This window comes from Anomaloglossus baeobatrachus, chromosome 5 (assembly GCF_048569485.1).
Source record: "Anomaloglossus baeobatrachus isolate aAnoBae1 chromosome 5, aAnoBae1.hap1, whole genome shotgun sequence".
NCBI classification, from domain to species: domain Eukaryota; kingdom Metazoa; phylum Chordata; class Amphibia; order Anura; family Aromobatidae; genus Anomaloglossus; species Anomaloglossus baeobatrachus.
The window spans coordinates 58,826,689-58,838,280 of record NC_134357.1 but is presented as its reverse complement, the minus strand read 5'-3'; the positions used below and the strand labels follow the sequence as shown (position 1 = coordinate 58,838,280).

General features: G+C 45.3%; 1 protein-coding gene across 2 annotated transcripts in view; it reads left to right on the top strand.

Annotated features, from left to right (window-relative positions):
• CFAP46 (cilia and flagella associated protein 46) overlaps positions 1-11,592 on the top strand; it is a 370,852-nt gene that overhangs the window by 152,294 nt on the left and 206,966 nt on the right. For both annotated transcript variants that reach the window (XM_075348545.1, XM_075348544.1), the window contains exons 24-26: positions 1,610-1,741; positions 5,037-5,202; positions 8,577-8,664. In XM_075348545.1, coding sequence (XP_075204660.1) covers positions 1,610-1,741; positions 5,037-5,202; positions 8,577-8,664 — 386 coding nt within the window. The remainder of the gene's footprint in view (positions 1-1,609; positions 1,742-5,036; positions 5,203-8,576; positions 8,665-11,592) is intronic.

Here is an 11,592-nt window from a genome sequence, read left to right as displayed (position 1 = left end):
TCTGGGGCAAAATCACCAAATCATACACTTTTTGCTGCTGATTTCTTTGCTGAAATGCTGCAGATGCCACAGATTTTACTCTTTGAATTGCAAAGGAGAAATCTGTGTGAACAATTTACAGCATAACTTGGCAAACTGCAGATTTGAAAATGTATACCTCCAGTCAATTTACTCCATCCAACCTGTCTTTCTGATCTAATACTGGAGATACCAGAGATACTGAGGTAAGAAGGTGCTGCTCACACTGCTGTCCACCTTTTTCTATCTGATCCAATACTGGAGATACAAATAGTGCTCAGGTAAGAAGAAGTTGCTCACACTGCTGTCCACCATTTTTATCTGACCTAATACTGGAGATAACAGCGGCTCTGAGGTAAGATGAGGCTGCTCACATTGCTGTCCACCCTGTCTATCTGATCTAATATTGGGGACAACTGAGGTACTGAGGTAAGAGAAGGCCTCTCACACTGCTGTCCACCATGTCTGTCTGATCTAATACTGGACATACAAGTGGTAATGAGGTAAGAAGAGGCTGCTCACATTGCTGTCCACCCTGTCTATCTGATCTAATACTAGACATACAAGTGGTGCAGAGGTAAGAAGAGGCTGCTCACACTGCTGTCCACCCTGTCTATCTGAACTAATACTGTAGATTCCAGTGGTGCTGAAGTAAATCAAGCTGCTCACACTGCTGTCCACCCTGTCTATCTGATCTAATATTGTGAATATCAGTGGTGTTGAGGTAAGAAGAGGTTGCTCACATTGCTGTCCATCTGAACTAATACTGGAGATAGCAGTGGCACTGAGGTAAGAAGAAGCTGCTAACTCTGCAGCCCACCCTGTCTATTTGATCTAATACTGGAGATACAAGGGGTGATGACGTAAGAAAATGCTGTGCACATTGCTGCCCTCCCTGTCTATCTGATCTACTACTGTAGATACTAGTGGTACTAATGTAAGAAAAGGCTACTTGCACTTCTGCCAACCCAGTCTATCTGATCCAACCCTTGAGATACCAGTGGTGCTGAGATTAGAACAAGCTGCTCACACTGCTGTCCACCTTATCTATCTGAACTAATACTGGATATACCAGAGGTGCTGAGGTAAGAAGAGGCTGCTCACACTGCTGTCCTCCCTATCTAATCTAATCCTGGAGATTTCAGGGGTGCTGAGGTAAGACGAGGCTGCTCACCCTGCTGTCCGCCCTGTATTTTTGAAAGCTGATTAGATGCTGTGACCTGGAGATAACTTATAACAAGTACTGCCAAGTTTTCTCCAGGTCACAGCAGCAGAGCTTCCTACTGCACAGTCTCACTGGCTCTCTACTATTAATGGTCAAATCTGGTTTCTCTCACTGTAACAGGACAGCTGCCATTTTTATGTAGTATTGTGATAGAAGTAATCATTGACAACAAGCATTTGGACACGTTCAATTGCTGTTTTGCAGTTCAGGCCAGTGGCGCACATTAGCAATTGAGTCGCAGTATATTGGCATTTTATAGCTGTTTCTAAAAAGGATAATTCTCCAGATGACGATGATGTGGGGATGTAAATACTGTAATAGCTCTTATTCAATAAGTAATTAGGAGATTGCTTGTGACTCTTACAGCCGCAGTTCTCCATTGGCGTATGAATTGTTGAGCGTCACCGCTTGTATTCAAGGCCAAAGCATAATGGATAGCTTGGCCGGGAAAAAACACTTTCGTCTTTCTGCCATCAAAGCCTTTGAACTTAGCTCAAGGTACGTTTTTACAGATTGATGCCATTTTTTTATGTATTAGTTGAGTTGGGTACAAACACAATTATGAAATATGTTTTCTTAAAGGGCTTTTCAGGGAGTTTAATATTGATCTCTAGGCTAAGTCATAATTGTCAGATCAATAGGGGTCAGACTCCCAGTTTCCCCACCAATTAGTTGATTAAAGGGGCTGCAATGTCCCTCCAAATGCTGCCGCCTCTCCATTGTTTAAAGGGAACCTGTCTGGTGTAATATGCATCCAGAGCCACGAGCAGTTCTGGGTGTATATTGCTATTCCCTGCCTAACTGTCCCTGTATCTAGTAGCATAGATAAAGAGATCTTTAGAAAAAGTATTTATAAAGATCCTTTATGATATGCTAATGAGCTAGGGGACTAGTCACAAGAGCGTTAGTTCCTGTGCTCATCCCGCCCTCTTAGCATGTTAGTACGCCCACAGGGGTGTGCTAACATGCTAGTCAATGCAGCACCACCAGCGGTGACGCGCGTACCTGTGTCTGTTGATCTGAATGCCCCGGCTCGTCCGGTCATGCGCACTAGACCTCTCTGAAGCCGGGACGCGTGCACCCGGCTTCATACTGCACATGACCGGAAGTGCCCGGCATTCAGATCAGCAGTCACAGCGGATTGAGGTACACGCGTCACAGCTGGTGATGCTGTATTGAATAGCATGTTAGCACACCCCAGTGCTTTTTTCTTATTGGTTGCCAGGAAAGGTCTGTTGGTTGCCAGGAAAGGTCTGTCTGGCTTAGAACTTGTGTGCATATATCATGCGAGACTCACCAATGTAAGTCTATGGGTGCGAGAAAAATATCGGACGGCAAACGCAAATTCCATGTACCGTCTCGCGCCCATAGACTTGCATTATACAAGCCCATACACAGCATGCTGAGACTTTTTCCTCAGCCTGATTACAGCTGAGGAAAATCTCACAGATGGACACTGCCTCATTATATACCATGTCTAGCAGTGCGTTTTTGTTTTTTATTGGATTGCACTCGCTGTTTGAAATCGCAAGTGGGAGCGAGACCTGAGTAAAGGGGGCTTTACACGCTACGATATCGTTAAAGTATTATCGTCGGGGTCATGTTGTTTGTGACGCACATCCGGCGTCTTTAACGATATCGCAGTGTGTAACAGGTATGTGCGACCTTGTGCGACCTCTCACGTGGTGAAAATCGTTCACCATGGGGAGGTCGTCCTAAAACCAAAAATTGTTAATAGTTGATTAACGATGTGGTCCGTCGCTCCTGCGGCATCACACATCGCTGTGTGTGACACCGCTGGAGCGAGGAACGTCTCCTTACCTGCGGCCGGCCGCAATGCAGAAGGAAGGAAGTGGGCGTGATGTAATGTCCCGCTCATCTCCGCCCCTCCGCTTTGATTGGCCGGCCACTTAGTGACGTCGCGGTGACGCCAAACGTACCTCCCCCTTGAGGGAGGGATTGTTCGGCAGTCACAGCGACGCCGCCAACCAGGTAAGTGCGTGTGACGCTGCCGTAGCGATAATGTTCGCTACGGCAGCGATCACAAACAATCGCAGGAACGATGGGGGCGGGTGCTTTCGCACTCGATATCGCTAGCAATTGCTAGCAATATCGTAGCGTGTAAAGCCCGCTTAACTCTCTCGTATTGTATATATAATGTCTTTATAATCTTCAGTGATCTATCAATCTCCACAGTCAAGTATATTAAAATTCCAGAATACTAAAGGTTAAAGTATCTAAGGCTATGTCCACCTTAGAAAACAAATTTTGTGTCTGCATCTGCAAGGAAGATCTACCATATGTGTTTCTTTGGTAACAGAGTAAACAAACAGTCTGGTTCCAAAGTCAAGCTCCCCGTATCTTTCCCTAATTCCTGCTAATTTACCAAATGAATGAGAGAATAACTGCAGAATCAGACTGTCAGGCTGTCACTAGGGAGAGCTGGAGTCCTGCAGGGAAAGACACCACACGGAGCTGAGTAAGCAAGGAGGGGAACTCACAGTGTGTGCTGGTGCAGAGTCTCGCAGCATCAGCCGGAAAGCAGAAGCGGGGGATGGTCGGGCAGGCCGGATCATAAATAGTACGGGGAGAAGGAAGACCGGAGGAACGAGCAGAGGCGGGGTCAAGGTCAGGCCGAGGTCAGTACCAGAGGAAGCAACCGAGTGGGGAGGTAGGAGAGGGGGGAACAACCGGGGCTATTGTGGGAAGGAAGGAGGTGGGATAGAGGAATTGCAGAACGACTAGGGGATGGAACACAGACAGAGAACCAGGGCACAGGGAGGGAACGGATCAGGGTCACACTTAGGGGTACTTTGCACACTACGTCGGTGGGGTCATGTCGAAAGTGACACTTCCTGCGTCGCTCTCGACATCGTAGTTTGTAAATCCTAGATGATATGATTAACGAGCACAAAAGCGTCGTAATTGTATCATCAGTGTAGCGTCGGCGAATTCTATAATTACGCTGACGCGACGGTCCGATGTTGTTCCTCGCTCCTGCGTCACCACATATCGCTGTGGGTGAAGTCGCAAGAGCGAGGAACATCTCCTACCTGCGTCACCGCGGCTCCCGTCGGCTATGCGGCAGGAAGAAGGTGGGTGGGATGTTTACATCCCGCTCATCTCCACCCCTCCGCTCCTATTGGCCGCCTGCCGTGTGACGCCGAACGACCCGCCCCCTTAATAAGGAGGCGGTTTGCTGGCCACAGCGACGTCGCAGGGCAGGTGAGTGCATGTGAAGCTGGCGTAGCGATAATGTTCGCTACGGCAGCTATCACAATGATGTTGTAGCTGTGACGGGGGCGGGGACTATCGCGCTCGGCATCGCAGAATCGGCTTGCGATGTCGCAGCGTGCAAAGTGCCCCTTACAGGGACCAGCAATCACAGACAAAGCAGCGCTAAGCTTATAGCCGGTGCTGGTTCACCGGAGATGACAGTATTTAAGGCATCCAAGCTCCGGAAGTGAGGCCCGGGAGAAGGCTCCGCCCCCTAGTAATGTGGAGGGGAGGCGAAACCATGACCCAGACTACAGAGGGTTTGTTTGTTGTCTGTTGCTATGGTGATACACAATCTTAAATCAAATCAAATCTTCCGAATATTTCATTATCCAGATTATCTGCAAAGTTGCCTCTTTTTTTCATTGCGTATGCTTTAGATCAATAAAAAAATTAGTTTTACATGTAGAAGTATTTAATCACCAAAAATGCTTCCACACTGTGTTTATTCATTGCATGTATCGTGGTTCAGGACGTGAAGCGGTCAGTCATTCCCATTGTTCTTCTCTGTATTTAGGTTTGCTGGTGAAGCTGGGAACCCGTCTTTAACAATACAGGCAGCTAAACATTTCTGGCATGCTTGTTCCCCGCTGATAAAGTTTGCCAATGAACGGGAGACTCTAAAGGACTCGGTGGTTGTTGTTCTCAAGGCTTTGGCCGAGGCTGAGGTCAAAGAAAAAAAGGTACAAACACCAATGTTATATTATAGCAGGGTCTACATTGATACCAGTAATGGGCTGGAAACCAGATATTACGGTATAACGGACATTGCTCCTGATTACGCCATTCACATAAATGGTTCTGCAATATGCACTGTCCGAGGAAGGCTGGCGGCTCTTAATAGGGTTTCCACAAGCCACTTCATTTTGCAAATCTCAGGGGATCCTTGGTCTTCAACCTTTATTCCCTCTATAGGTATCTGTACTTACACAGGTCCCCCTGGATTATGTCCGAAAAGTGGCTGCTGGCTGGTGTAGCGATCTGGCAGGCTGAATCAAAGCTGGGTTCACATATCCTGTAATGATTTGTTTGCAACGGATACAACGGAGATCTAAAAACTGATAACAGATTGTAAAGTTGGATCACGTTTTTTTTAACCAATCCGTTAACGGATCCATTATTATTATAGTCAATGGATCCGTTAATGGATCCGTTATCATTTTATAGAGGTAGCTGCATAGAGCGATAGAATAGATCTATCTAATTCTATTCTATCTAGCATTTATGGGCAACGGAGCCGTTCAAGCATAATGGGAGTCTATGGGCAACGGATTCATTAACTGATGTATGAAATGATGCTTTACTAATGGATCCGTTGCCCATAGACTCCCATTATGCTTGAATGGATCTGTTAGTGATCCATATTTGGATCCACACAAGAAGAAATCTGTATCCAGGACATTTCGTCCGTCCAAAACAACAGATGGCTGACCGATTGGCACCTAACGGATGACAAGTTTTGACCAATCCGTCATCATTACAGTCAATTGAACCGTTAACAGATCAGGTTTTTTTACAGAATTTTCATTTTCCAAACGGATGCAAAGACGGAAATAATTACAGGACATGTGAACACAGCCTAACAGGAGTATAAACCAGGGTAAGTATAACCTATAACTGGCAGCTAGAGACATACTGCTATTGGTTTAAATAGGGGAAGATCCCGAGCCAAGGCTTACAGCAGAGAAGTAATTGCGTTTGATAACCAGCTCTTCAGCAAAACACAAGGGAACTGGAGGAAGGACAACAAATCCCAAAATAAAAGGGAAACATGCTGCCATTTCCCAGTGGCATTCTAAGTATTATTGTCGCAGCTAGCGACATTGTCCTGGTATGTGTGGCGTCTGCTGCGCACGCTGGGACCTGGGCTGCCTTTTATCCGCAGTTGCCTCTTTTTGCGACATGGAAGCGATTATATATAGGTTACAGGTATGTGTGCTCCATTATGGTTCTGCTTTTAATTTATCTAGGAGGCCGCGTGGCACATGAAATACATAATAAAGAGTAGGACCCCACTATTGAGATTTGCCGTGACGTGGCAGGGGTGGCTCAAAAAATTGATCAATTATTTGCTAAAAATCTCATTTTGCATTATAGTACATTTGGAATAAATCTGTGGATTTGCACTTTTTATATGGTGCATGACACTCTCAGATCGTGCTGGCTCCCCTTTCTCTGTTTGGTTGTAGCTATGCCACAGATGTAACAGGTACTTGTATTGGTCAGATATCTGATGCCGTAGCTGCCTGATATATGACTGGAATATTTTCCAGTACTAAATGGTGACATAATGATAGAAGACATATCATGTGATTAAAGGGAACCTGTCACCAGATTTATCCCCTATAAGCTGCGGCCACCACCATTGAGCTCTTATATACAGCATTCCAGAATACTGTGTATAACTGCCCAAGCCGTGCTGTATAACGTAAAAACACTTTTATAATACTCACCTAGGGGCGCGGTCCGATCCGATGGGTGTAGCTCCTTTCTGGTCCGATGGGTGTTGCTGCTCTCCGGTCCAGCGCCTCCTCTCCGCTGCGAGTTCCGTCCTCCTTGTTCCCAGCCCAGTGTGGATGATACATCCTACGTCATCCACACAGGACGACATAGTGGTCTTGCGCAGGCGCAGTTTGAAAGTAGATCAAAGTACTGTAATGCGCAGGCGCAAGGAAAGGTTAAAGACTGCCCGGGCATGCGCACTACAATACATTGATCTGCCCTGAGCAGAGTAGATCAAAGTGCACCTGTGCAGGACTTCAATGCCGATCACTGTGCATGATGTAGGAGGCATCATGCACACGAGCCTCAGAAGAAGGAGGACGGCGATCGCTGCAGAGGTGCCGGACTGGAGAGCAGCAACACCCATGGGACTGCACCGCCCCTTAGGTGAGTATTATAAAGGTGTTTTTTATGTTCTGTTCAGCGGCCTGGGCTCTTATACAGAGCATGTTAGAGTGCTGTATATAAGAGCCCACTGGTGGTGGCCGCAGCTTATAGGCCCCAAATTTCGTCACAGGGTCCCTTTAAGTTCCCAGTTCAAAAACATAACTGTATTCTTCATTGTTTATTTGCATTGTGTAGAGTTAAGGCCCCGTTACACGCAACGACATATCTAACGATATATCGCTGGGTCACGGATTCCGTGACGCACATCCGGCATCATTAGCGACGTCGTTGCGTGTGACACCAACGAGCGGCCGTTAACGATTGAAAATACTCACCAAATCGTCCATCATTGACACGTCTTTCATTTTCAAAAAATCGTTGATTGTTGAGGACGCTGGTTGTTCGTTGTTCCCGAGGCAGCACACATTGCTATGTGTGACACCCCGGGAACGACGAACTACAGCTTACCTGCGGCCGTCGGCAATGCGGAAGGAAGGAGGTGGGCGGGATGTTATGGCCGCTCATCTCTGCCCCTCCGCTTCTATTAGGCGGCTGCTTTGTGACGCCGCTGTGATGCCGCACAAACCGCCCCCTTAGAAAGGAGGCGGTTTGCCGGCCACAGCGACTTCACTAGGCAGGTAAGTCCGTGTGATGGCTCCTAACGATATTGTGCGCCACTGGCAGCGATTTGCCCGTGGCGCACAAACGACAGGGGCGAGTACGCTCGCTAGCGATATCACTGCGTGTAAAGCCCCCTTAAGAGGGCGCTCAATGTCCGACGCTCCGTTCATGCACCTCCTCACTTTTGTTGCAAAATGAAGAGAGACCCACAATCAAGTGATTGGTGCAGCGCTCAACAGTCATACAATTATAACTACATAGTGTTAATAATGTAACAGATTTCATGTAATTACACAGACAATTGCTATTTCTACCCCTCAATGAAATTATTCAATTCATTGCATTCAATAAAGAAAAGAGCAAACCTGGTGAGGGTTGCGCCTCATTCACAGATCACGGTCCTGTCATTGCTTCCGCGTGTGATTAATGATAGTTCTATTCTCAAATAAAGCAGGATAAAAGATAACGAGCTGATTACCCCGCAGGTAATCCCATGGGACGCACAAAAGTTCACCGCATTAATAATACATTTTTTTCCCTTTGCCAGAGGTCAGAACACGATACCATGTTATTTCACCTGTGGCCTTCCATGGATGTTCAAAGCCGTACGGTTCACGACCAAGAAAATCTCGAAGGTAAGCCATGAATTAGTAAAACTATTAAAAAGATAGAGAGATCTGTCAAACACAGTAAAATGTGTCTTATGCAGAATTTTTATTAAACGCCATCAGATATCTTCCCGCACACGACTAGTTCTCTTTTGAAGCCATTGTGTATTTATTAGTCTTGGCTCTCGCTTTATGTCCCTTTCTGTAAAGAGGTTGTCCAAGACTATGGTGTTCATGACCTACAGTGCCTTGAAAAATATCATCTAGATTACAACATTGCACTCTCAAAAATGGAAAAACAAGGTTTATTCTTTGCAATTCTTGTATTTTTATTAATATAGAAATGTGACAGGGGGACGTTTCGGCCCAATAAGGCCTTTCTCACGCCTAGTCACTTCAAGTAGAAGATTTGGCTTATATGGAACAGATTCTGTTAGATGCAGGGATAAGTAGAATAGAGGAGGTCCACCAAAATGTAGCAGAGTTGAGTTCACTGTACAAAATTTCTTAGATCTCCTGAAAATATAGGAAATAGTTTCTATTGTGATTCTAGCTATATAGCAAAAAGAAGAGGGATTTCCATCTGTGGCTTGTATATCTGCTATTATACTGCTATGGTGGACTGTGTCCTCTTGTTGCCTCCTTCCCAGGATGTGGCCGAATGCCTTCTTTGCAATTCTTGTATTTTTATTAATATAGAAATGTGACAGGGGGACGTTTCGGCCCAATAAGGCCTTTCTCACGCCTAGTCACTAGGATAAAGAGAAAAAATGGTAATCAGTTTTATACAATAATATACAATTTTTACATATGTACAAACAAAAAACAACATAAAAACCACTAAGAGTATGGTTTTGGTGCATTAGAGACAACGAGAAAAAACGAAAAAAAAGGAAACAATGGAAAGAAATAAAAGACTAAGTATAGGAGCAGAATGAGAAAAAAGAAGAAAGAATGAAAAAAGTGGGGAGAGGGGGGGGGGGGGGGGAGAGGAGCAGTATGAGGTCCGGGCATACCTTCAAGTAGAAGATTTGGCTTATATGGAACAGATTCTGTTAGATGCAGGGATAAGTAGAATAGAGGAGGTCCACCAAAATGTAGCAGAGTTGAGTTCACTGTACAAAATTTCTGTAAATAAATGTAATATGGACATACGGTTGGTCGTGTACATGATCTTCAGTATATGTGTCAAATACCTGTTCTGTTGCTTATATAGGGTTTATGTATGTTTATGTTTATGTATCCCAGGAGCTTTAAAGGGGCATAGTATGTGCGGTGGCATTCGGCCACATCCTGGGAAGGAGGCAACAAGAGGACACAGTCCACCATAGCAGTATAATAGCAGATATACAAGCCACAGATGGAAATCCCTCTTCTTTTTGCTATATAGCTAGAATCACAATAGAAACTATTTCCTATATTTTCAGGAGATCTAAGAAATTTTGTACAGTGAACTCAACTCTGCTACATTTTGGTGGACCTCCTCTATTCTACTTATCCCTGCATCTAACAGAATCTGTTCCATATAAGCCAAATCTTCTACTTGAAGTGACTAGGCGTGAGAAAGGCCTTATTGGGCCGAAACGTCCCCCTGTCACATTTCTATATTAATAAAAATACAAGAATTGCAAAGAATAAACCTTGTTTTTCCTTTTTTGAGAGTGCAATGTTGTAATCTAGACTATATTACTGGACTTTGGTCCTCACATTTGCACCTCAACCGTCTTGACGGGCCGTGTGCACACCATAGCCTCTCTAAATTGAAAAATATCATAACCCATGAACTTGACCACATTTTTTTCATGTAACATCCACAAACCTAAATGTATTTTTGGGATCTTATGTAATATATTAAGTGCTACTTCGGTCTCAACTGACCAGAGTGCCTTTTTCCACATGCCATGTAGGGGATGCAGCTAACATGTCGAAGAATGTGATCTAGTCAGATGAAACCAAAGTAGAACTTACTGGGCTAAATGCAAAATGCTATGTGTGGTGGAGAACTAACAATGCACATGACCCTGAAAACAACATCCCCAGAGTCAAACATGGTGGTGGCAGCATTATGCTGTGGGGAGGCTTTTCTTCAGCAGGGACAGAGAAGCTGATGGTAAGGTGGATGGAGCTAAATACAGGCCAATCCTGGAGAAAAACCTGTTAGAGGCTGCAAAATACTTGAGACTGGGGCATAGATTTACCTTCTAGCAGGACATCGGCCCTAAACATCCTGCCAGAGTTACAATGGATGATTTTGATCAAAGCATATTCATGTGTGTGAATGGTCCCATCTCTGTCCAGACTTAAAGGGAACCTGTCAGGTCCTGTATGCCCCCAGAACCAAGAGCGGTTCTTTGTGCATATTTCTAATCCCTGCCTAGCAGTCCCAGCCTATAGTAGCATAGATAAAGGGATCTTTAGAAAAAGTATTTCTAAAGATTCTTTATGATATGCTAATGAACACAGGACCTAGTCGCAAGGGCGTTATTTCACTTGGATAGTTGGCCCCCTTAGTATGTAAGCAGTCCCCTGTGGACATACTAATGAATGCGCAGTGTCAGAGGCATGGTCAGTCTCACCTCACTGCTGACACCACTGGTTTTCGGCTCAGTGCGTATGATCAGAAGTCCCCGGACCTCCGATCATGCACACTACACCAGTTTGAAGCCGGTACGCGTACACCCAGCTTCAAAGTACACATGACCGGAAGTCCAGGGACTTCTGACCATGCGCACTGAGCCGAAAATCAACGGTGTCAGCAGTGAGGTGAGATCAACCATGCCTCTGACGCTGCACATTCATTAGCATGTTAGCACACCCACAGAGGCGTGCTTATATGCTTAGGGGGCCGACTAGCCAAGGGAAATAGAACCCTTGCAACTAGTCCCTGGCCTCATTTAGCATATTCTAAACAATCTTTAGATAATTTTTCTAAAGATCTCTATATTTATGCTACTA